The sequence below is a fragment of the Lampetra fluviatilis genome, chromosome 43 (assembly GCF_964198595.1).
Source record: "Lampetra fluviatilis chromosome 43, kcLamFluv1.1, whole genome shotgun sequence".
Lineage (NCBI taxonomy): Eukaryota > Metazoa > Chordata > Hyperoartia > Petromyzontiformes > Petromyzontidae > Lampetra > Lampetra fluviatilis.
Window position 1 is genome coordinate 8,499,137 of NC_136317.1, and position 26,548 is coordinate 8,525,684.

Below are 26,548 nucleotides of genomic sequence, written 5' to 3' on the forward strand. Positions count from 1 at the left end.
TGCCCCACCCCCTCGCCCGGCCCGCAGTCACTCCGCCCTCGCTCTAAATGACTTCGATCACCACAGTGTCACTCATCCTGCAGTGTCACCGAGTCTCGCGACTCTCTCCCAGGGGGGTCCTGCGCAGAGATGTTTGGCCAGTTTCAAATGGCTCACGTGGTTCCCACTTACTGTCTCCGAATGCCCTAAACGCCTTGGAATGCCATCACTTCACAAATGTATTTCATATTTGATCTGCGTGGGAGGGAACCGGAACAACAGCAAATTATCATTTACATCAACAAAACAGTTTGCCTCAGCAGCTTTCCCACACTTTTTTCTCCTGATGACAATTGCTTGTGTTGCGATCGAAACGTCGTAGTTTTTGGTTATTTTGTTATTTTCTTTGAACCTATCTATGTGACTTTACCGAAAGACCGAAGAATAAGAAAATTATTGCCTTACTGAGTTGGAGACAGAATATTGGAGGAACTACATAAACCAGACACCATAATAAACGGAAATAATGTTGTCGAATCGAATCACCATCCCGAATCGTGACACTCCGTCGAGGTCTAGGAGGAGTATCGGTGAATGGTGACAAGCCTGATGGTCGCTATACAACTAAGCGTAATCCTTCATGATGTCTGGGTTGATTGTATCTCGCACACACGAATATCCGTGCAGTGGTGGTGCTAACACATTGGCAGGCCTAAGCAGAAATTACTTCAATTTATAAAATAAATCGTCAGATGACAAAGAGATGTGGAGACAACAGAGGACCACAAACACAGAACCAGCTTTTCCACCTGGCCCCTTCCTCCTCCACTGTCTCTCTCCCCCCACCTCTCCCTGCCCTCCGCACTCTCTCACCAACCCCCCCGACCATCGGAACCCGGCTCATGAGACCCCCCCACCCCGCTCGGTTCAGCAGAGCATCATGAGCTCGCTGTGAGGTCGCAGGTGCCTCTTGCTGGACGACAGTTACTTGGATGTGTCCCTTGAGACCAATTAATGAAGCTTAAAATGACGACGATGTCCAATTAGCCAGAGCTATGGCACTGTTATCGGCCTCATGCGGGGTCTCCGAAGCTTGAGCGCTCTGGTGATTGGACACCGCGCGCTCCGCACGAGGTTCGCTTCGTGCCTCCAGCACCAATCCCTTCCCTCGCGCCAGCCAAGCCGATGGTGAGCACGTGGCTACCATGTGACGGACGGGGACTAAAATGGGCTCAGTCATTTGTAAACACAGTGGCCTAATTTCCGTGCGATCTCATTGGCCAATGTGGGCTGGGTCCAAAAAACAAATGGGCCGTTGAGGAAGAATATTTGGGGATGCCGAATATGTGGGGACTCAATGCCAACTGAGAGCGTAAATAAGCAACGAAGCGTACACATTAGAGGTCATATAATATCTTGATTTGAAGCTTTTATGACTGCAGGAATTCATACTCTTTGGTTCTTTCGATAAAGTCACGTAGGTAGAAAATAATAGATCACGACGTTTCGATCGCAACACAAGCAACCGTCATCAGGTGAGACCAACACAGCAGGGTAAATGCTGACGAAGGAGAAAGAGCTGCTGCGACAAGAGGTTATATAAGGTATGAACAACTGACAAACGAAGTTGTGTCTGCGGCAGCAGTTACATCGGAGAAATGAAATGACATGTCTCGGACCGTGTTCGCGAACACAAGGCAGATTTGAAACACGGCAGAACCAATACCTCTGCCGTAGCTGATCACTGTTTTAACACGGTGGGTTCACACGATATTGTTTTTTACGAGACCAAGGTACTCTACAAACCTTCGGGCTACCATCAAAAATTTGTCCATGAAACCTTCCTGATATATAAATACATACACAATTTTAACCGAGATGGGTACAAACTGAGCAATCATTGGAAGCACGTTAGTAACCGGTTTAGGTCATAACTGGCTATGATGCCCCCCTTCCTGCCTGCCGATGTTAGCAGCTATTCTCGACTCTCTGAGTCACATTCACTAACACAGCTTCTCTCTCCCCCTGCTACCGATTATCTCTGCCCCACCCCCTCTCTATCCTCCTGCCTCCGATCTCCGCCTTGTCTCACGCGCAGCAGTCGTTTATGGGATACTCCCATTTCTACCCTTTAAAAGCAGCCTGCATCAGCGGCTTTCCTCCTACCTTATATAACCTCTTGTTGCAGCAGCATTCCCCCTGCTGTGTTGGTCTCATCTGATGACGGTTGCTTGTGTTGCGATCGACACGTTATTATTATTTTCTACCTACGTGACTTTACCGAAAGAAGCAAAGAGTAAGGTCATATAATACTTCAATGAGAAAAAAACTATGTTTTACTCCGATCACATTTCCAATTTCCCCAAACAGACCGGCCCACCGGCCGTCGGAAAAGACCGGCCCACGGGCATGTGATACTGCCTGTAGTGCAGCAACAGAAGCAGTACTGTGGGCACAGCAGCAAGGGTTAGTGGATCGCACACTGATGCCATGCAACTCTCTTCCCCGTGGGTGAGGAATAGCCGTACCCTAGCTCTGACAGAAGACGGCGGTAGAGTAAAGTGTGGACTAATAGCCTTCTGTCCCATATGAATGGGATAGAGTGTTGCCCCCTCGCACGCGTGGGTCTTCTCTGGGTTGCTCCAATTTTCTTCCAAACTTATACAAAATAAATATACTGTTTACTATGAAATACATTTAAATAAAATCTAAAAATACATTACGAATTATATTCTTTGAATTCTAATAATTATAAATTGATTCTAAATATAAATGATAAAAATGATAATTGAGAATTAAAAAAATCGGATGAGAATATCTTCATCTATACAGATTGCGCAGCGCTGGTGTGACGCAGTTACAAAGCCATGCATGACCGCTACTCTATAAACGTTCACTATGATTTAGTTTTAATCATATTTATGATTGTGTGGCGCTGTTGCACTGAGATCCAGCACATCAAACACACATTTACAACACGGAGCTTACGCTGTTTCAGGTCATGAGATGTACAGTTCCACTTGGAGGAGACGGCCTGCAGTGAAACGAGCTGAATTCTATTTTCAAAAGGTAAGATCTCAAAACAGTGCGAATGAGATTACAGGAGAATCGTGTAGTAAACCCTACCGATGCTGCGTTGTTTACTCAAATAAATCCGACCGTTTCGCTGTCCAATTCCACTGTCTCGCCGTCTGTCCCAGAGGAGTTGTTAATCTCTCGCTCCACCGCGGAGGATGCGCTCATAACTTTGAAACGGGAGAATCCCACACGACAGCTACATTGTGCCTGAGAGCTGCCCCGACCTCAGCCCTAATTGCGTGGGAAAAAAAACTAGAGATGTAAAACAAACAATCAATGATGAGCCTCAGTGGGCTTTACCTGGTAAGATCAAAACAATACTTTAGTTGTATTGTATATTTTTAAGTGATTTACACTTTGATCATGTTTTGTATTGCTTGTTGTTGTGACGTTCTGATCTACCCTTACTAGACATCTGTAAAAATAGCTTAATAGCTCATCGGGTTCCTCCAGTATAAATACATTTCTGATTCTGACTTCCCTCTGGCCTTGAACTCGGTGCATGGCGAGTGAGGGAATGGTCGAGTTAAAAGAGCGGGGCGTTGGGAGAAAATCCGAGCCGCTCCACCAAACAGTTCAGTTCAAGTCTCGTCACCGCGATGGGATGACCGCAGCAGGAAGGTGAGAGGAGGGGGTTGTGAGGCTGACCAGACGGTTGATGGAAGGGGTCGCCACGTCGGAGCTTCGGGGCTCGTGCACAGACAGAGTTTAACTTGAGCCGCAGGTGTCCGGGGATGAGTTCCGGAAAATATTATTTCACACCCCCCCCACCACCACCCCGGAAAATATTACGTAAAAAACGAAGCCCTTGCTCCTGTACACCGATGCGGTGTTGAGACACACTTGGTGAGCTGTCCCTGGTGCTGTCCCTGGTGCTGACCCTGGTGCTGACCCTGGTGCTGTTCCTGGTGCTGTCCCTGGTGCTGTCCCTGGTGCTGTTCCTGGTGCTGTTCCAGGTGCTGTCCCTGGTGCTGACACTGTCCCTGGTGCTGACCCTGGTGCTGTCCCTGGTGCTGTTCCTGGTGCTGTCCTTGGTGCTGTCCCTGGTGCTGTCCCGGTGCTGTCCCTGGTGCTGACCCTATCCCTGGTGCTGTCCCTAGCGCTGTTCCTGGTGCTGTCCCTGGTGGTGACCCTGGTGCTGTCCCTGGTGCTGTTCCTGGTGCTGTCCCTGGTGCTGTCCCTGGTGCTGTTCCTGGTGCTGTCCTTAGTACTGTTCCTGGTGGTAACCCTGGTGCTGTCCCTGGTCCTGTTCCTGGTGCTGTTCCTGGTGCTGTCCCTGGTGGTGACCCTGGTGCTGTTCCTGGTGCTGTCCCTGGTGCTGTTCCTGGTGCTGTCCCTGGTGGTCACCCTGGTGCTGTCCCTGGTGGTGACCCTGGTGCTGTTCCTGGTGCTGTCCCTGGTGCTATCCCTGGTGGTGACCCTGGTGCTGTTCCTGGTGCTGTCTCTGGTGCTGTCCCTGGTGCTGACCCTGGTGCTGTTCCTGGGGCTGTCCCTGGTGCTGACGCTGGTGGTGCTGTCCTCAGCGACCGTGGAAGAAAAAAAACGAGGCAGGCACTTGCGTGCATTTGTTGTTCACAGCGCTCATCGGCAGCGCTGCGCGTGATGTCATACGCAGCCTTGCGTGGTGAAGTCACTCCAGAGGGCGCGAGTGAGAGCGAGGGAGGAGCGAGGGTGTGAGAGCGAGGGAGAGAGCGAGCGGTGAGGGAGGGGGTGGGAATGATGTAAGCGGTGAGGACACCGACCACCATCCCGCTCACCTCGGCACGGTGCGCACGAACTGGGAGCCGCCCGACCCGGCGCTTGCACGAGTCACGTCCGCGCGCCGCGATGGCGGAGAGCGAGGTGGAGACGCCCAGCACCCCGAGCGAGCTGCTCGAGAACCGCTACTTCGAGTTCAACAACGTGAGGCTGCCGCCCTTCTGCCGCGGCATCATGGACGAGATCCTGGCGTTCCCCGTGCGCGAGGACGACATCTGGGTCGTCACCTACCCCAAGTCGGGTGCGTGTGCTGCGGCTGGGTGCTGCTGCTGCTGGGTGGTGTAGGATAGTGTTTGACCAATGCTGGGTGGTGTTAAATGATGCTGGCTGGTGTAGGATGGTGTTTGGTCGGTGCTGAGTGGTGCAGGTTGCTGATTACTCAGTGGAACTGGTTGGTGGGTGCTGCTGGGAGTTGGGCGTTGCTGAGCGTTGCTGAGCGGGACTGGGTGGTGCTGGTTATTCGGTAGTGCTGGGTGATACTGGGTACTTATTGATGGTGTGTGCTGGGTAATGCTGGGTTTAGGTGAGTAATGCTGCGTATTGCTGGGTGCTGGAAGATTTTGGGTGGTCCTGCATTGTGCTGGCTGGTGGGTCCTTGGTGGTACAGGGTGTTGCCTGGTGGTGGATGGTGACTTGTGCAGGGTGCGGGCTGGTGCAGGGTGGTGGTTGGTGCTGGATTGTGTTGGCTGGTGTTGGATGCTGAGGAATGCCGGGTGGTGCTGTGTGGTGGCTGGTGCAGGATGCTGACTGGTGGTGGGTGGTGCAGGGCGGTGCTGGCTGGTGGTGGGTGGTGCAGGGTGGTCCTGGTTAGTGCAGGCTGATGTTGGTTGGTGCATGATGCTGGTTGGTGCTGGGTCGTGAGTGATGCATGCTGGTATTGGCTGGTGTTGGGTACTAGCTGGTAGTGGGTGGTGCTGCGTGCTGGCTGGTGCTGCGTGCTGGCTGGTGCTGCGTGCTGGCTGGTGCTGCGTGCTGGCTGGTGCTGCGTGCTGGCTGGTGCTGCGTGCTGGCTGGTGGTGCTGAGTCCTGGATGGTGCAGGGTGGTGCTGTGCGCTGGTTAATGCCGAGTATTGGATAGTGCTAGGTAGCGCTGGGTAGTGCATGGTGCTGGGAGGTGCAAGGTACTGGATAGTACTGCGTAGTGCAGGTAGCTGGGTGGTGGTGGAGGGTAGTGCAGGGTGCTGGCTGGTGCAGGATGGTGCTGGGCGGTGCTGGGCCGGGCGAGCACCGCGCTGAAATGGGCGGGGGCGCTGCACACGGGCGCGCTGAGGCCGCGTGTCGCACCACCGGGACGCAGCCTCGGCATCGCCTCCCAAGCGGCCCTCCCTCGCCGCGGCCGCGCTTTGTAACGATCACAGCCATCACAACGATCCCACTCCGGGCTATTGAACAGCCGGACAATGAACGCTCTGTGCTCAATTTGTGCCCATTTACTGGCACGCGAACGTGGCACACGCATCCCACGTAACCGACGTGCTGTATTCAGCACGTCACACCGTACCGACACACCAACTACTATTTCCACGTTGTGCTGTGTGTGGTGTGTACTGTGTGTGTGCTGCGTGCGGAGTGTACAGAATATATACTCGGTGTGCACTGCGTGTGTGGCGTGTTCGGTGTATATTGTATATGTACTGTGTGTGCTGCGTGTTTATTGGTGTACTGAGTGTGCTTACTCTATGGCGCATGAAAACTTCGTGTGTTCTGTGTACTTCGTGTTTACTGTTTGTACTGCGTGTGCGGTGTGTGCTGCGTGTACTGCGTGTGTTCTGTGTAATGCGTGTGTGCTGATGTATGTGCTGATGTATGTGCTGCGTGTGTGCTGCTTGCTGTGTTTGTGTGCTACACATGGGTCCGGGCGGTTGTTATCACTGTGACGCGGGTTCTGACCACGCCACCCAGCCCACACCCTCGTGTGCCGATCCGGAATTCGTAGGTGGCGCTACTGTTAAGGCTACACGCTGAGTCGCAGGAGTCATTTTCAGGAGGGTTCTGTCAGATTGCTTATTTATTTTTAGATGTGTTCCGCCAATAAATGGCGAGTCGTATTTATTATTCACGTGGGGAGAAAACCCACACCTTGCGCGAGGGGGTAGCTACACCCCATCCTCCGTACAGATGGAAACAGCTGGCGATTTGTCCACATTTCGCTGCCACCGCCTTCTCCTGGCGAGCCCGGGTACTGCACCTCCTCGACGTCCATGGGTAGAAGGGAGTTTCGCAACAACAGTGCAGTGATCCACCAACCCTGACTGGTGACTCCACAGTGCTGGAGGATTACAGGCAGCCACTTGCAGGAGCGGAGGCACCACAGTGGCATGGAAAGGCTGCATAGAATACTACAGGCAGGGAGATGTTACAAAAAACATAACTCGTTCACAGCCAGACCTGTGCACAATGGGAATCCCGTAATCGATTCAAAACAACGCGCCTATTGCGGGAACTCACAAACGTGGCCTTTATAAATATCGCGGACTCACAATTTCGTGTCCTATTTCTAAGCCTCTTATTAAAATAATTAAATGGTCAAGATTCCAGACTCGTACGTGATTGCGGCTTGAGCAGCTGAGAAGCGAATTCCCTCTCAGCGTGCGAACCCGCCCGTGCGTCCTCAACAAGAGGACACGCGCACTGCTAAATTGCACGCGAATCAAAAGCAGTAATTATCTAGCGAATTGCAAACACCATTTGCGTGTTTTGTAACGGGGGTACGGTCGAGATGTCATTGGGAGCTAATTGCTCAATGCGCCCCTGCCGAGTTATTTAAGCTGCCAGTCACAAAAGGCATTGTCACCGTGAGCAACACGAGACGCGTTAAAGTGTGCTGGGTGTTGGCTGGACCGAAGGATAACGCCATAGCGGATGTAGAACAGAAGTGTGGTGTGTCTGTCTGTGTGTACTCACAGGATGGTGTGTCTGTGTGTACTTACAGGGTGGTGTGTATGTGTGTACACACAGGGTGGTGTGTCTGTCTGTGTGTACTTACAGGGTGGTGTGTATGTGTGTACACACAGGGTGGTGTGTATGTGTGTACACACAGGGTGGTGTGTCTGTGTGTACACACAGGGTGGTGTGTCTGTGTGTACACACAGGGTGGTGTGTCTGTGTGTACACACAGGGTGGTGTGTCTGTCTGTGTGTACACACACAGGGTGGTGTGTGTGTGTACACACAGGGTGCTGTATCTGTGTGACTCACACAGATCACGACGATCACAATGCATTATCCAGTCAGACTGTCCCTTCGGGCATTCTACATCTGCACTTGTTTTTAAGTTATTTATGAAATGTAATGCTTCTATTCAGACTGAAAATTAACAGTATAGGCACACGTTGAAGACAATGTGTGAGTAAACAGTACAGAAACAAGAATATGAATTACAAGATACGTCACCACTTTTGCCAGGCTAGGTGCACTTTGAGGCCGCCACTAAGTGTCGAAGGGTCTCACTGCTGGCCAGAAGGTGTCACGGAACAGACCCAGGTGCCGTGGGTTGACTGAGATGACTGGCAGATGCCACTACCTGTGCTCCCCACTGTGCCACCTCGCTGGGTTTAATCTGCCAGGGGCTCCGATCTTTGTTGTGAGTGTCCCTCCTCTGCTCTCATTACCAACATTTGCAATCAAAACAATGGTACCGAGAGTGTTTATGAACGATCCATTAATCCTATTAACTAGATGTGCTAGATTGGCACTGATTGTACGTCACAGATTGATTGGCAGACGGATTGAGTGGCACACAGTGAGTGGCATGGAGAGAGTATAGAGAGAGAATGGAGTGGGCGATAGAGGAGAGAGAGGACGGAGAGGGCATGGAGAGCGAGAAAATGGAGAGCGAGAAAATGGAGAGCGAGATCACATGGAGAGCGAGGGGGCACGTAGAGAATGGAGAGCGAGGGGGCACGGAGAGAATGGAGAGCGAGGGGGCACGGAGAGAATTGAGAGCGAGGGGGCACGGAGAGAATGGAGAGCGAGGGGGCACGGAGAGAATGGAGAGCGAGGGGGCACGGAGAGAATGGAGAGCGAGGGGGCACGGAGAAAGCGCGCTTCTCTTGACGGGGCCCGGCACGGCGCTGGGCAGGCACGAGTCTGCTGCAGGAGGTGGTGTTCCTGGTGAGCCACGGCACCGACGTGGACGAGAGCGCCCTCATGAACATCGACGATCACATCCCCGTGCTCGAGTACCCGCAGCCTGGCCTGGACGCAGTAAAGGTACCCCAACTGCTCCATTCCTACCCCATAACCAACATACGTACGTATACTCTTTGGTTATTTCGGTAAAGTCACGTAGGTTTAAAATAAAATAAATCACGACGTTTCGATCGCAACACACGCGGGCATCCTCAGGCGGAAAAAAATATAATCCAGCAGTGGAACTGCTGAACCAGCGAGAGAGCTGTTACAATAAGGTTATATATGTGGCGATGGGCAAGCAAGCGGGGTCTGAGCTGGAAAGGAATACCATCCACAGACACAAGCACGTCAGTTGTGTTAATGGGGGAGATTAGGGAGAGAGGGGTTAGGGAGGGAGATTAGCATGAATGAGCTTCCGTCACCGCATAAGAGTATCATGCCCGCATATGCGCACAACAGCAGTGTTAATGAGAGATTAGCACCATGAGAGTGCAATCCAAAGGACGTGAACATGAGAGTGCAATCCAAAGGACATGTGAGCATGAGAGTGCAATCCAAAAGGCAAGTGAGCATGAGTGTGCAATCCAAAGGACATGTGAGAGATCTAAGAGAGAGGCACAGGGAGAGAGAGACACAGATAGTAGGAAATAATAGCCGACATAGGCAGGTAGGATGGAAACATCACAGTCAGTTAAGACTTTACCCGGTTAATAACGTTCTTCCAATGATTGCTCAGTTTGTACCCATCTTCTTGGTTGAAGTTTTGTCTTTGTTTATATATCTGGACGGCTTCATGAACAAATCTCTGAAGCTAGCCAGTAGGTTTGCAGAGTACCTCCATCTTGAAAAAAACAATTTCGTGTGAGCCCACAGCGTTAAAACAATGATCAGCAACGGCAGAGGTATTGGTCCTACCGTGTTTCAGATCTGCCTTGTGTTCACGAACGCGGTCCGAGACATGTTTCATTTCCCAAATGTAACTGCTGCCACAACCACAACTCAGTTTGTAGACACCAGGGTATTGCATGTCAGGAATCACATCCTTTACAGATGGGATTAAATCACGGATGTTGTGTGCTGTGTTGAAATAGAACCTGGATCTTGTGTTTGTTTAATATTTTGGAAATCTTTTTGGTAAGCCCTGCTATGTATGGTAAAGTGATGATTTTGGTTGGATCCTCAGAAGGTTGTCTCGCCATGGCTGGGGAGGCAGTTTTGCGGATTGTACGGTCCGAGTATCCGTTCATCCTGAGGGCTTGGTGTACGTGCTCCAACTCAATAGCTAGATGGTGCTGTTCGGAGATGTAGTATTTTGATGAGGGAATTCTTCTGGGCTGAATGGTGGTGGGAGTCAGGCTTTAGATAGGCATCCGTGTGAGTGGCTTTCCTGTAGACCAAATGTCCCAACGAGCCATCAGGTCTCTTCTCGATCAAAACATCCAGGAATGGTAGCTTGCCATCCTTTTACACTTCCATAGTAAATTTGATAGACAGGTGTATGGAATTGATGTGGTTGAGAAATTGTTTCAGTGCTGGCAGGCCATGTGGCCAGATGACGAACGTGTAATCTACGTATCTCTTCCACAAGGAAGGACGTAGGGTGGATGTCTGGATGGCATCTGTCTAAAATTTCTTCATGAAAACATTCGCTACCACTGGCGATAAGGCAGAACCCATTGGAGTACCCTCATTTTGTTGCAGAATGTACCATTCCAGGTGAAGTATGTTTTGGTAAGACAGTGCCTTAGCAAATTTGGTACATCTGGATTCAGTCCTTGTTGGACCAAGTCTTCAATTATTGCAATCGTGTCAGGTACAGGTACCTTGGTGAACAGAAAGACTAGATCGAAACTGACAAGCAAATCATCTGGAGACAGTGAGATGTCCTTGATTAGAGAAACCAAGTGAGCTGAGTTAAGTACAGCTGAGGTGGACTTGCCCGTGAAAGGAAGCAGGGTCTCAGACAGAAATCGGGCCAGTTTGTAGGTGGGTGAGTTAATGGTGGAGACGATAGGACGTATGTTGAACTTCTTTCGCACCGTACATAACCGACTGTGCTAATCGTAGGTGCGGGGGAAGGACAACAAACTAAACACACAAAATTGGACCGGTGTCATGCCGTGTGTCCACTCAGCCGCAGTTTCCTCATTGTTCGTTGTGGCCATGCACGTGGCCTGTAACCCAGTGCTGTGGAGGCATTCGCAAGGGTTGGTGGATCACGCAAAGATGGCTGTGAAACTCGTTTCCCGTGGGCGTCGAGGAGGAGCCGTGCCCTGGCTCGCCAAAAGGCAGCATTACAAAGCATGGGCTAATCTCCATCTGTTCCATCTGTATGTGGATGGAGTGTTGCCCCCTCGCACACGTGGGGTTTTCTATGGGCCCTCCGGTTTCCTCCCACATGTAAACACACATTAATTGGCCTGTATGCCCTTTAATAAATAGATGACCTCAGAGCTTGGGCAATTGTTGGCGCCGGCTCATCGTGTGGCTGCCTCCCCCTCTCGTCTACAGTTCCTTCGCACGCCTCCGAGTCGTTCTCTTGTACGAGAGCGAGCAAATCCCATACTAAAAGTTATTTAAATAAATGTAATAATAGTTACTTAATTTATTTTCTGTCTACGTGACTTTACCGAAAAAACCAGAGTAGAAAGAAAAGAAATTAAATAATAGTTATTTCATGTATTTTCTTTCTACGTGACTTTACCGAAAGAACGTGACTTTACCGAAAGAACCAGAGTAGAAAGAAAATAATTCAAATAACTATTATTTTATTTATTTTCTTTCTACATGACTTCACCGAAAGAACCAAAGAGTAATTCCTGCAGTCACGAAAGCTTCAAACCATTATTATTGTTATCAATATCGTGAGCCTGTGACCGTTGCTGTGCTGCAGGTGCTGCCATCTCCCCGCATCATCAAGAGCCACCTCCCCTATCAGTTCCTGCCCAAGGAGCTGCAGGACGGAAAGGCCCGGGTAATTGAGGACGAGCGTGGCCTCCAAAAGGCTTGGAGCATCGCCAGGATGGGCGATGCTTGTGATGTTAAGATGCTTCAACGAGCGCTGTTGAAGAGTGTTGTGGAATATTTATAAAATACAACACAGAGAGACCCCAAGCAAAGGTCATGCTCACTGACAACAGTTAGGTCAAATGCATTGGCTCTAGAATTCATAGTGCACATAGGTGCACCATCTCAGCAATGCTCTTCATTGCAAGGCCCCACGGGCCACTGGTGGCCACCTTGTGGCCTTTACTGCGGCCCCTGACAATGCACAAATGTGAAAACACCCCCCATGATCGTGCTGCTGTCAAATCATAATGGTTTCAAATGTGTGGCGGCCCTCATACTGATGATGTCTTAGGGGCCGTCCATAAATGACGTCACGCGATTTTGGCCGATTTTTGACCCCCCCCCTCCCCCCTCATCACACAAAGTCAGACCCCCCTCAAATATGACGTCACAAAACTCTGCCCCCCTCCCTAAAATCATATTTCCATTAAGAAAACAAAACATGCTTCAAATCACTTTAAACTATTGTCATTGTAATGCGTATTTAATGTGGCGCTGCACTCTGATGTTGTAAGAGAAAACACGGATTAAAAAGGAGGCGTTGGAAAGCTGAAATTTAGCATAAAATTTACTTGAAAATATTAACGTCTAACTAAAACTGCAGATGTTCAGAATATTATATTGAAAGTCTCTTATAATTATAAAATATTACAAGTAATTATAACTATAAAAAAATACTTGAAACTTTGTAGTAGAACGAAGCAAAATGAAGAGTACAATTATAACAATCACACATTAATTTCACAGAATGAAAAGCCCTGGTAGAATCATTAGAATCAAAATGTTTAATTACAATCATTTTATTTTTTTACAAAATTGATGCTTCTCCATTTCCCCAAGGAGAAGCAAAATGCTCCTTCATGGAATAAATTAAAGGTGACCTTAATACATTTGAATAATCAAATAGTTAATAATAAAAATAATCAAAATTAGTGTTGTTATAACAATTCTATTTAATTAATATTTATTTAAAGTTGCGCATTTTGATGTGACGTCACATTTCTCAACCCCCCCCTCCCCCCCTCGTCACACATCGTCACAAATGTCTGACCCACCTCCCCCCCTCTAGGTGCGTGACGTCATCTAAGAACGGCCCCTTATCGGCGAAAGTGGCCCCCCTCAGAGGATTAGCGAAGATCACCATCCTACAGCATGCAGCTTAGAGCTCAAAGTTTTTTTTGCAAATTATTTTCATTATTTCGGTAATCTTAACTGGCTTAGCCCGAATTTTGGCGAACTCGAGTCCAGATTTGGGAGGGGTTTATTTCCCAGGGTTGTAATTGTATGTTGACAACAGGAAACTCAGAGCTGCAGGTCTCTGTTGAATACTCCTGTGGGAAATGCGTGCTCTCCATTGAGCTAATTCACCCCACCCCTTGCCGTGGTATCCACAGCCTGCGCACGTATCAATATTGAACGGCGTTGCCACGTGTACTAATGCGTAGGCCGCCTCCAACTACCACGTTCTGTACTTCCCGATTAAACGTGGAACTTGGGCTGTGAGTCCAATGGTTCCAACGACATGTTAACATTGGACCAACGTTGATCTAACCACATGCCAACGTTGGGCCAACGTTGATCTAACCACATGCCAACGTTCGCCTGACGTCCGTCTATTTATGCGTCCCACGGCTAGTCGGCGGTGACGCGCGGTAATGTCGGTACGTGCCCGTGGCGCTGCAGCTCGTGTACATGGCCAGGAACCCCAAGGACCTGGTGGTCTCCTACTACCAGTTCCACCGCTCGCTGCGCTCCATGAGCTACCGGGGTACCTTCCAGGACTTCTGCCGCCGTTTCATCTACGACAAACGTGAGATCCGCCATGCCGCCTCTCACCCGTCCACGATTCACTGCGCCTGTGCCGCCAAACTCCAGAAGCGTTTGTCTACGATCCCCAGCCGATACCTCCCTCCCAAAGAGAAAACATCCCCTGTGTAGCCTTACCAGACTGTCGAGACAAGTACTGTTAGCGAGCACCTATGAAGGCCGGCACTGCACACGAGGACGTGGGCGGCCAGCCCCATGCCCGGCCGCCTTTGTCTCCCTCGTGGAAATATTTACACACTGCACCAGGCACTCATTTGAGGCTGAGTCGACCTAGAGGAGGCCCAGGACTGGTTCAGATGAACGTCACTGGTCTTGTCCATGAGCGGGATTCGAACTCGGGACGCCAGGTACATAGCGCAGCGCGCGAACCGCAACAGCACCACCGCTCCCCTTATTACTCCCCGCCTCCCCACTTTGCCTGCACCATCGCTGCTATCCCGGCACAACTCTTTTGGCTGATCATCAAACGAAGATGGTCACAGCAATCGCGCACTTTCAGATGCTTGTCTGCGGCTGTCTGGAACGCGCGTACTTCCGATATTAGCAAGCCACTGGAGCTGTGCATTTTATAATCTAAATTGAAAATTTTTTTCTTTAGAACTGCTTTTGTGTTTAGTTTGTTGTCCTTCCCGCGCACATCCAATTAGCATGGTTGAATGTATCTTCTTTTGCACCATATATAGCCAATCGTGCAAATCGTAGGTGCGAAAAACGTTCAACCGACATACATACTTATACTGTATCTGTGACGCGGTATCCCTTGCCTGCAGTCCATCCATGAAGGATATCACAGAATCCTCAAATCCGTTGTGAATCTCTTTTCGAGGCTGAGATTTTGGCAGTCCCTGGCAGTGTCGGCTCTAGGGCCCAACGACCGTGCCAACATCAATTCCGGGTCAAACGCTGGGGGGTCACCTCTGAAGCCGTTCCTTGGCAGCTGTGCCCTCCCTCTGTGGCCATGCATCCCGCGGCCGGACAGCAACGTGAACGGAGCGCCCACTCTCTCTCTCGGTTGGCGTGGGCCCAACGCCACGGCATTCCCTTATGCGTCTCATGCCTCGCTCGCAGTTCACATCCGGGAGCTCTGCAAATGCGGCGGCAATACTCTGGCCGAAAGCCTTAATAGCTCAATCAACTTTTTGGCAATTAAAAATGTCCCCATTGAAAATGGCCCAAAATATTTCGTGTGAGCAGAATAACGCATGGCGAGAGCAGATTTTGATGGGACGCAAATTGGGCTTCATGTGCATTTAATTTCTTCATGACAAATACTCCGCAACTCGTATTTCAGGAGGCCGCTGCATTAGGGAGGCCTTCATTCAACTGCAGAATAACCATGGCCGATGACAATGATGATGGAAATCGAATACCAATCAAACAAGACCGAAAACTCTCTTGGCACAGCGTTGTATGTACAGTGCTTTGTGTTCAATTAACAAAGAGGCATATGAACTATCTGCTGTTTCCTTCTCTCTTTCGTCCTTACTTTCCCTCTGCCGGCACCACCACCACCAGTGGGCTACGGATCGTGGTTCGAGCACGTGCAGGACTTCTGGGCACACCGCAATGATGAAAACATCCTCTTCGTGAAATACGAGGATCTGCACATGGTTTGTGCTGCAGCGCCCAAGCGCTCGTTGTCTTCGCGTTATGCGGCAAAATAGCCGGGCGGTGGTGGTGAAAGCTTCCACTTGCCTGGTATACAGGAGGGTCGTGGGTTCAATCCCAACCCTGACACCTATATATTTGGAGTTTGCATGTTCTCCCTGTGATCACGTGGATTTTTATCCACCACACCTGTCACAGAGTGAGACTTTCAGCGACTAAAAATGGCACTTCTGGTAATCCAGTGTAGACGTATGCGGACGATGCTAGGAATTCAGACTTGTATGTTTAGAATACAATATGGGAATACAACATTGTAGATGCAATAAGGAGGAAGTTGTTCTGTGTGGGACACGTGTGTAGAGTGGAAGATAGGGTAAGCAACTTGGAGGTTGAGCGGTGGCACAGTGGTTCACATACTGCGGTGTATGAACCCAGCGATCCACACCCACCTCCTTCACCTACCCACCCACTCCTGTTGGGGTTGAGTCGTGGGCATAAAATGTCAACTACATCGAGAACCCTCCACTTCCCGACACGGCCGGGCAAATCGAGTGGTCACGTGATATCGCTTGCCAGCGCACCTAGCGGTTCGTAATGTTGCAACGCACGTCCGCATCTACTCAAGGGCCCGGATCGGAAAACACTTTTGATCTAGCGCCGAGCTCCTGCCGACGCCTGATGACGCTGCGCATAATCTCCAAAATCCTCAACATAATGCTCGCTTTTCAACGTAACCGGTTTTGCTGGGAAAAAAACGCATCAAATCGGCACATTAGTTAGCCTGTTTCAGGCGGTGGAGGGTTCTAGCTCTGATATTACACCCACACGAAGGTTTAAGCCCAAGAGAGACCAATCGTGAATCGGTAATGACGACCGATTTCTGGGCTTGTTCGCAATTCCAACCGCCGCGGCACGCGACCGTTCGTTGCGTGTCATCCGTGGGAAAGTATTTCAGGAGGGGGGAGGAGGAGGAGGAACATCGGAATGTGACCGTTTGCTGCTGTCGGTGCTGCAGGACCTGCCCAGGGTCCTCGGGAGGCTTTCCTCCTTCCTGGGCGTCTCCTATGAGCGAGCGCACCTGGAGGGCATGGTCGCCTACTGCCAGCAAATCATCGACCACTGCTGCAACACCGACGCACTTCCCATCAGCCGAGGTGCCGCCCCGACTCCCCTTCACCCCTCCTCGCCCCCTGTCCCCCCCCTTGACTGCGTAGCACCTACCATTAGCACGGTTTGTTACGTATGGTGCAAAAAAAACTTTAACATCTATACACACACATCTCCTGAAACGTCTCTCATTCACCCTCTTATTACAATCGGATGTAGAAGCTTTCTGTCAGCTCCTCCTTTGCCTCCTGGAGCATTAGGTTGAAGAATATGGCGAAGAGTGTATGTGCCAGCACGCAACCTTGCTTGACCCCATTGTTGATGAGAAAGCTGTCTGAGAGGCTTCCTTTGTGTTTGACCTGGCCTTTCTGTCCGACGTGTAGTTGCTGCGCGATTGTACGGAACTTGGGAGGGTAGCACCATGATAGCTTCCTTGTCTGTCACAAGGGTTGTGCCATCTGATGATCTTAGGAGGGCTATGTCTGGTGCGAGGGTCCATACACTGAGCATAGAGCTTCATAGAATGCTCGTGACCCCCACTTCTGCATACAGCTGTGTCCTTACTGCGAGGTCTGTCCACCAGCTGTTCTTGAAGACTCTCAGCTTTGTTTGCAAGGTTTTGTATGCAACGCTGTATGCAGCTTTTGTGGCTTGGTCATTGGAACAGGCAAGTAGTCTGGAATGATAGGACCGTTAAGTCTGGAGGAGTGATTTGATTTCCGGATCATTCTCATCGAACCAATCTTTGTGTTTCCGTGGAGAATTTCTCCCTTAACAGGGGGAGCTTCTCTACTTGGATCTTCTTGGGGTGCAGACCTTTATTCTTGTGTGGTGGCTTGATCCTGAGGGTGACTTTTGCTCTGACCAATCTGTGGTCTGTATCGCAGTCGGCGCTGGGCCTGACTCTGGTGTGTAGTATGTCCCTTGCATCCTGTTGGCGAACAAGGATATAATCCAGTAAATGCCAATGCTTGGAGCGTAGGAGTCTCCACGTGGTCTTATATCTGGCTTTTTGTTGGAACAATGTGTTATGCAGAGGTTGTGTTCTGCGCAGAGCTCCAGTAGCACTCAAGCCTTTCCACCACATCAAGGTGAGGATCCTTGGAAAGAAACTTGATTTGAAGCTATCGTGACTGCAGGAATTACTCTTTGGTTCTTTCAGGAAAAGTCACGTAGAAAAAAAACCATGATGGTGTGCGTCTATCTCTGCTTGTATGTCTGTCTGTGTGTCTCCGTGTCTATGTTTTGTTTATCTCAAATTTAGTTATACATGATGACGACTGCTTGTGTTGCAATTGAAACGTCGTATTCTATTATTAAATTTCTTTTCTTTCTACGTGACTTTACCAAAAGAACCAAAGAGTAATCCTTGGAAAGGTGACAATCCTTGAAAATTACACAGATAGCCATAGTTAAATAGCGAACCACAGAGTGAGACAGAGATCAGAGAGTTACATAGAGATGTATAGACTCGGCTGGCGAGGCACAGAGCCCAGCAGTTCTGTTACAATGACCATCACAGCCCAGGACTGTCACCATTGGCAGGAGCTACAGGGACATGGCTCAGATGTCAAGGGACATAAGCCAATCACGTGAACTCGCAGACGCTTTTGGCTAGCCATGGAACAAAGACGGTCACAGCATTGCACGCTCAGTTATTTCCAATATTAGGAAGCCACTGGAGCCATGCACTTTTAAATCACATAGATTGAAAATCATTTCTTTAGAAATGCTTTGTTTAGTTTTTTTGTCCTTCCCCTACATCTCCGACTAGAACGTTTGGCTATGTACAGTATGAAACAAGTTCAACATTCATACACATACAGGAGACGGTTGGATCTTGCAGTACGTCACTACACATGCCAAGTAATTTAGTATATGCTGCAGCTTGGTAATGTTTTTGGCAGACGTCCCAGAGTAGTGCGTTGCAATAATTGAGCCTCATCGATACTATGCTACACGACACCGTGGTGGCTATGTCACGACTCAATAGTGGTCAAAATGTGTCGTAGATCCCTGATATGAAAGTTTCAGGATCTAACGATATTTTTCAAGTGGTGATAAAACAACATATTCTGGTCGAGTACGGTGCCAAGGCTCTTTAGATGAGTAGAATACTGAATCCTGGAGTCTGCGACCGAACACACCAGATCCTCTCATATTTTTTTCGCCCGAGTACCAACGGCGGCTTTTGCATGTTACTCTCCCCATAGTCACGTGGATTTTTCTACAGATCCTCCAGGGTTTCCCTCCACATTTAGAAACAACATGCGTTTAAAGTATTTTGCTGATATACATTTCCACGTAAGCCACTTCGTTGAGCTATCATTTGTGGCCAGGCCGCTTCTGAAAAAAGAGCTATAAAGCTTAGTGGGCTTTACCTGGTAAAATATTTCGTATATAGTTTATAATATTAACTTATTTTTTTAAACAATTGAGTGCTTGCGCCACGTCAGAGCAATCGAGGCCAGTTCTCCACTGTGGTTGATAAAAAAAATATCATTACAAACCTCTGCGTGACATCGACCCTCGTTGTACAAAATGGATGCGAATGATACACAAGCAGAAGACAACCTCAGTGTTGGTTTTTGGACCGAGTAATTACCTTGGGTCAAGTTCAGGTCGATGAAGTAGTCTTTAACAATCCCGGAGTTTGTAAGATTAATTTATTTTCACAATTATTGTGTATCATTGTGGAAGATATATAACATAAAATAAGCAGACAATATCTCAATATCTCCTGCATATGCCTCTCCCCACAATCTATTTTTAAAGTATTTATCCTCACACAACCCATCAGCCGCATGGCGTTATGGTTGTGCATACATTCATCAGTGTTTTGCTTGTCTTGAATCAATGCTGCTGACATTAAGCACTTCCAGGTTGGGTTGTTTCAGGAGCAATCCTTTCATTTGTTTGCATGGAGAGACAGATATATATATCGTCTACTCACCTATTTTGTAATTTCTCCCAAGTTGAAACCCTTTTAACTGAACCTTTTTGTTTTGTTCCTCCACTTTGCAGTTGGAAGCCTGCAGCAAGGTACGGTGAGAAGTCTCCCTATGTTGGATTTCATCAGCACCGCAACCGACATCCAATTAGACTTTTCAAAGACGCACTCTCCTCCTACTAACCCTATTATTTAAAGCAGAGATCAGGGGTGCTGCTTATATTCTTGTGTGTGACCGGATCTGTATAACTTTATTAACACCAGGCACAAGCGTTAGGTGCATCTGACTTTCCGAAGCATCTTATAATCCGGAGAATACAGTAATAGTAATTATGTGTACTGTAGTTTTATATACTGTATAGCATCTCTTACAATCGCCGAGAAACCACAGCCAAAGCAGCAAGGCAGCAGCCATGGTGATGAGCCGGCGCTACCATCAATTCCCCAAGCTCTATACATCAGCCAATTAATTAGTATAACACGAAGGCTTTCGCGACCAATATCATTTATAATATAGGTTTTTTGGGGGGTTATATCGTGTAAATCTGAGTACAGATCGTAAATGTGTACTCAGGATTGTAAATGTTGTGGATTTGCTCTCCAACACACCGGTGAGGTCTACTCGTGTTGTGGCCGACTTTGAGACGTCACTTCTTGGAGGCAATTATTTAATCAAACACCGAGCACACCGTGTACACTATATACAATACACTCCCTTCGCTGTTACACAATCTGTCTATAGTATATACGCAACTCTACACTGGTTGCTAGCCTACACACAACGCTAGCCGTCCGACACTGACGGCGCTGAACTAAGACAGCCAACTACGTCTAAGCAGCGCAATTATCAAGTGGATACGACAGCGACGAAGGCACGAGACGACAGCGGCGACAGCGGCGATGGTGACGATCTTCAGCAGCAATGACAAGGATCCCACTCCAAACAACAGCCCCGAGCTCCCGCTCGGGGTCCCCTTTTATCCTGTTAGCGTGGCCTCACTTCACCCCGGCCTCACTTCACCCCGGCCACGCCCCCCTTCTGGAACTACTAGCGGGCTCTCGACGTGTCCCTTCCATAACTTTTACCGGAGATCCTTCTCGGGTCCATCACGTGGCCTGCTGTCAGTCAGGGCTCCTACAAGCTGCAGATCCCCTTCCCTGCCAGCAGCCAGCGCTATGCTACTTAGTGACCAATTCTATGTCAGTACACCAGTAATGAATTGGAATGTTGTGTTTATGTGACAAACCTTACTAATTGGGTGTGTCAGGTGGTGGCGGGTTTAACGATACATATTTACGCGATCTAACCCAACAACCCAATATATTATGAATTAATGAGTATTTAAGCATGTTTGAGCCTAAATGGATGTTTACAAACAGCCGCAAAACGTCGTGGTGGGTGTTACAATTAAAATCAGCTTCACTGGCCGAGCGCGGCACCAGGTGCCATCCCCCGAAGTGAACGTGAAATCGTTGAGTTAACGTTGGTCCAAGGTTCCAAACCGCATGCCAACGTAGGTCCGACGTCGGCTTGGTTGATGCGATTGTAGTCTGCGCGCGTCTCCCCCCGGCGGGCTTGCGTGCAGGCCGCGTGGGTCTCTGGAAGGACATCTTCACCGTCTCCATGAACGAACGCTTCGACAGCGTCTACCGCCAGAAGCTGGGCAAGTCGGACCTCACCTTCGACTTCCAGGTGTAGAGTTGGCCGAGCGTTGCCACCGCCAGCCGCGTCGCGGCCTCCACATGGGCCACGCTTGTACCCACCGCTACTCTCAGACCATCTCCGGGCTACTTTACGACGCGTGTATTAACGACGATAACAATTGGGCACATTTGCTATTTCGTGACGCTATTTAAAGAGCAGGACGACTGTCATGACAAAGGCGCTACGTTCCACATAGTAGGGAGGTTGTGTTGCTATGTGTAACCCAAATTGAGAAACGTTAGTAATAATTAAAATTTGGACCGATTTCTCAGTGGAAGTTTCAAATGTAGTTGTTGTTTAACCAGGTGACAACTTACAAGATTGGGATACAGTAATACCTCAGTTAACGATGTAGATGCGTTCCATGATGTCACTTCGTTATCAGAAACTCGTTACCAGAGGTCAATATAACATAGGAGGCATAGGGATGCATTGCAGGACTTCAGAGATGGGGGGTGCAATCGCACACATTGCTGCACAGTCGACTTTCACTTTATCTGCTTGGTTTATAAAATGGTCTTTCAGGTGAACTGCGTCAACCCTCACCAACAAGCCGATTCACTTTTTATCTCTCCTGCCTCTACCCTCCTTATACTCTGCATTTTCGTTTCCAAAGAAATTGATTTCCACGCTGCACTTCTTGCCCAGTAAGGCCACTAGCACGAGATGTTCGTTGTTTGGATGACATAATGGGGTTAGTAAAATCACTTTAAAACTGTAAAAACCACGATAACGTTTCACCAACGCGAGGAGCTTGAGCAATGGCGGAGGGAAGAGTGGGAAGCGCGCCGCTAATTGCGCCGCGTGAGGGGGGACTCCCAGAGCTCTTCGCTGATTGGCTGCTGATCATGTACAGGACATAAACCCCACTCAGTTGCGTCTACAGGACACACGTAGCATTTAAAAGTGTTCTTTGTTGCAAGGCCTGCAGGCCAATGGTGGCCCCTGGTGGCCTTTAGTGCGGCCCCCAACGTGGGGCCCCCGACAATACACAAATCTGAGAACACCCCCATCATCGTGCTGCCAAACCCAATGTGTGGCGGCCCTCACACTGGTATCTTATCGGCGAAAGTGGCCCCCCTCTGTAAATTTTTGAAGAATACGGATTTAAAGCGTTACTCTTTAAAATGTATTTGCATCATTTCTGAATATATTTGTATTTTTTCTATAATTTTTTGGCAAAAATAGGCGGGTCGAAGGAACCCCCGGCCGACTTCGTTCCCAGAGGATTCGTTAACCGAGGTATTACTGAGCCTAATTTGCAACAGTGACATGCGGCATTAGTCTGCCAATAGGAGGTGATGATTGCTGCTGTGTAAGTCCCAGTTTAGTAATTTGCGGTGTCATTCTCGCATTTGGCAAAATTTTGATCCGGACAACAGCACATGATGGCCGAGTGTCGCAAATAACGTCACGGTAATGGCTTTTTCATAGCACCATTTATGAAGGGCCATTGCCCAAAACGTCACATTATATTTCTTCTTTATTGTTATTTGTTCTTATGCATCACCGCCAGGTAATGTGTTTAACCGTTTGCGCAGCGGGTGTCTCAGCCTTTCCCCAAATGGCACTGTACGAGTCAGAATCTGCAAGCTCTCTGGATGACAGTTTACCAGCGTGTCGCGGCAAATGTGGAACTGTCGAATCGTGATTCCCGTTTGTGTAGCTCGAGAACGGATGCCTTCAAAGATTTAGAGGTAAACCAAGGAGATGGATGATCAAGAGAACCATGTTACAGGATCACGCCAGTTTCCCAGTTAACATGGAACTTTGGGCCAACCACATGGCATCGTTGGGCCAACCACATGGCATCGTTGGGCCAAACACATGCCAATGTTGGCCCAACGTTGCATGTGTACTGGGCTCTTATCCTTTACAACTTTAATAGGACTTTTTGCCAGCCGCTTAGTGTTTTGGGCCTGTGGTGCCGAGCTCGGCAACAGTAAAGACAGGCGTATTTAGGCGGTCCCCGCTTTCACGATGTCACAATGCGCTCCTGGTAACCCTGTCGTAAATCTAACCACTATTTTCCCATAGATGGTAACCAGTAGAAACACCACGTGCCGATTTGTTTTTAATTTTATCGGCCATAATTAACAGGGTTCAACAGGTAAACATCCACAAAAACACTTGAAACCAGACTATGTTCAAATATGTTTGAAGTCGTGTCGGAAGTCGTGTCGGAAGATGAATCGTAAATCAAGTTCCTGTGTCGTAAATCAATGGTGGAATTATATAAACGTAAATGTGGACCATCGTACATCGAAGACCACATATATTTGCTCTGGGAAATGTAGTAACACAGTCCAGGACAATGTCCCAAATCTCAAGACACCACAACTCGCCATCATCGCACACCTACACGTACATTCGTTAGCACCGGTGATCGGGACCTCTTATATTGTTTGCCTGGCAAGAAAGGTTTACCATTGTTTATGCAAAACAAAGAGACTGATTTATAAAACAAATATCACAGCTTCAAGTGAAATTATAATTATTGAGCGTCAATGAAGGAGAACAGAAGTTCTGTAGTGTCGTAGACCCGTTGAGACACACGATACATTACCTCCTGCAAGGGCGACCAGCAGTACTTTTTGGCTGGAACATGTACTGCGACCCACCAGTGGATCACTAGAGATTCTGTTGTGGGTCTCGTGACAGATCAGAACAAACACCGACATCGTAAGCGCACAACAGTTTCCGCTGCATCCGACGGCAAGTAAAAATTCCCCGATACAAATTCATACGTTCAAAGTATAACTTGCACCAACGCATGGTGCTCCTCCTTGCTACATCTGTCGTATATCGCAGGGTTAAATCCACCCGGGTAATGTTATTCGTCGTAGCTTTCTGGTGGTGGTGGATCGTCGCGGAGGAGCAATTTGAGATCCACCGGAACGGATCGTCACAGTGCTTTGTGTATTGGTCACCGCTGCTTTAAGGCGCTGCTGGACTGCCTGCGGGAAATGTTGATGGTGAACTGCAGCAGCCTGCAGAAGCTAGCTACACTCAGCTAACAGACACCAAAGTACAAACCTGGAAATAATGCATTGCTTTCCCCTGCCTGAACAATTAGTGTTCTGTCCAGAATGCATTTCCCCCCAATTGTGGCTTGCTAAACTGGATGTGTGTGCCGTGCAGTAATCTAGCTATCAGCTCAAGCCTCCCATAAACGACGTGACGTTGTGTGGTCAGCCCCACTCTGAACCTCTTCCCACCGCTTGCTGTGAGAACAGATGCCACTCCTCCTTCATGCAGCAGCGGCGGCGAGACCCTGATGTAGCCTCCTCCTCCTCCCATCTCTCCTGAACCCTTGGCTCCCGTTTCTTCGATCATTTTTCTCTCAATCCCATTCCTTCTCCGCTCTTTTCCTTTTTTCCATCGATTTATTTTCCCATGCATTCTATCCTTGACTCTCATCCACTTCCAGTGCTGCGTGCCACGTGCCACGGGTTATAAAGTATTGTGCAGTGGGTAATTACGTCAAACATAAAGCTGGAGTTGTCTTTTGAGATGTTTGCTTTCCACGTGTGCCCTCTTTGCCGACAGGTGCTGTATTTACTTCCTGTGACTCAAAGTGTTGTGAGGAATTCTTCGACAAACTGCGGTGCATATTGCCGTGGTCACGTAGAGCTGCTCGCAAATGGTATACGTGTACAGTGTATGTATATAAAGTATATCAACCTATATTCAACGCGAGCGGGCTCTGGTGACCAATATGATTCACACAAATCGATTTTTGGGTAAGATCGTCGCGCGAGTTAAAATTCCAAAGCATCTTGGTTGGCAAAGGGCGTACGACACAGTCAGCGTTTTACTCGCGCTATCTCGCCCGAAACGCAATTACGAATGAGCTTATATTTGATTAGCAAATTCCATCGCGCTTGTCTTAACAGGTCGAACAATTTTTTATTTAAAAGTTCTGTAGGTTCTGACATATCAATGGTGGTCGAAATGTAATTGTGTAGGTGTCAGGAATGACACTGAAGCATTCTGCGACAGCTCCTGACCACCGCCGTTTCCTCTCCGCGTAAACATCGCGGTACAGGAATCGGAACCGTTCTGAATAGTGCTAGTGACATACATGCGCTTGGTCTTGAGAGAAGTGGCGGTATGGTGTACCGGCGTATACTGGTACGTTGCCACCACTGCATTATCAACAGTTTTTTTTGTTATATAATTACTGCCGATAACTAATGGGTCTTGGCTATGCCATACATTAGTGCGATGAGGTTTTTTTAATATATAATTTTTATTAAAACTCAACGCGAGCCCGGTACAAAGCGCTCACAGAACGGAGGGAGAACAAAAATTCCACGAACAACAGCAACCCGAATTGGGGCCGAGTAAAGGGGGAGAATTGGGTTCACTGCCCCACCCAGGTGGGCACCACGAGCGAGGGCATTATGTTTTTAACCAACGCTGGTGAGGTGTGCTTCTTCAATGTTTTGAAAGTCGTGCTGTTCAAGTGAGACATTAACTGCGAAAGGGAACACGAGTGCGCTGCAATCATGGCCGAGACAAAGTGCTTTAAAATTGTGGGCACACTCTTCAGCGCCCCCCATGCGGTTGCCTGGCCTGCAGGAGTTTAGTTGCATAGGCTGGACCATGTATAGTGGCGGGTACCACCCGCCTCTAGCCCACAAGTCTAAACAGATACAGAATTAGCTGCAGCTCAAACTGTCGGAAAATTAACGCCTTATCCAAAGTCCGATAAGTTTCCTAGGTTTACAAATCGTTTACTCGTAATTTTCAAACTGACGAGGTTTTTTCCCCAGAGTCCGCTGCTGATCAGTGTAGTAACTGTAGGAGTTAAAGGTAGAGACCCGGAAAATATGCAACGTTGGGCCAATGTTGGCATATGTTTGGAACCATCAGACCAACGCTGCCCTAATGTTAACCCAACGTTTCATATTTACTGGGGGATGAGGAGTGCCCAATGAGCTTCAAAATGCAGCTTCCCGAGACTCAATATATCGTGAAAGTGCACTTGTACGTAAAGGCGAAAGCTCTGTGGCTTCTGTAAGATTTTGTTGAAACTATGAAAACCTCATAAACAAAAAAAGGCTACACTTGTTCATCATGTGTTGTTTTTTGTATGCACGACACACAACCACTCGCCACCAATCTTATCCATGGCCACAAAAATCAAACTCGGGTTGCCAGGTTCATAGTCTCGTGCATTAACCACTGTGCTACCATTACACCTGTGGGTACTGCCTATTGCCTTCATATCCCATGCTCCTTTGTATGGCCCTATAGTTTTTGGCTACAACTGATATTAGTCAGTTTAACACGTAGGCTTTCGCGACCAATATTATTCATAATGAAGGT

The 26,548-nt window shown here is 48.6% G+C and overlaps 1 protein-coding gene across 1 annotated transcript; it reads left to right on the forward strand.

Moving 5' to 3' along the window:
* The first annotated feature begins 3,016 nt into the window (after window positions 1-3,016).
* Window positions 3,017-26,299, forward strand: SULT4A1 (sulfotransferase family 4A member 1). Its single transcript, XM_078876305.1, has 9 exons — window positions 3,017-3,048; window positions 4,636-5,056; window positions 8,896-9,026; window positions 11,842-11,922; window positions 13,701-13,827; window positions 15,360-15,454; window positions 16,468-16,606; window positions 19,584-19,601; window positions 21,096-26,299. Exons 2-9 carry the CDS (start codon window positions 4,885-4,887, stop codon window positions 21,206-21,208), a joined length of 876 nt encoding a protein of 291 aa, XP_078732431.1. The 5' UTR covers window positions 3,017-3,048; window positions 4,636-4,884; the 3' UTR covers window positions 21,209-26,299.
* The last annotated feature ends 249 nt before the right edge of the window (window positions 26,300-26,548 follow it).

Bases quoted from the DNA above. Each gene is read 5' to 3' on its own strand.
- SULT4A1 (XM_078876305.1), top strand. From the start codon at position 4,885: ATGGCGGAGAGCGAGGTGGAGACGCCCAGCACCCCGAGCGAGCTGCTC. The intron at 9,027-11,841 runs GTACCCCAACTG...GCTGTGCTGCAG, and splicing joins CTGGCCTGGACGCAGTAAAG to GTGCTGCCATCTCCCCGCAT. The intron at 13,828-15,359 runs GTGAGATCCGCC...CACCACCACCAG, and splicing joins CCGTTTCATCTACGACAAAC to TGGGCTACGGATCGTGGTTC.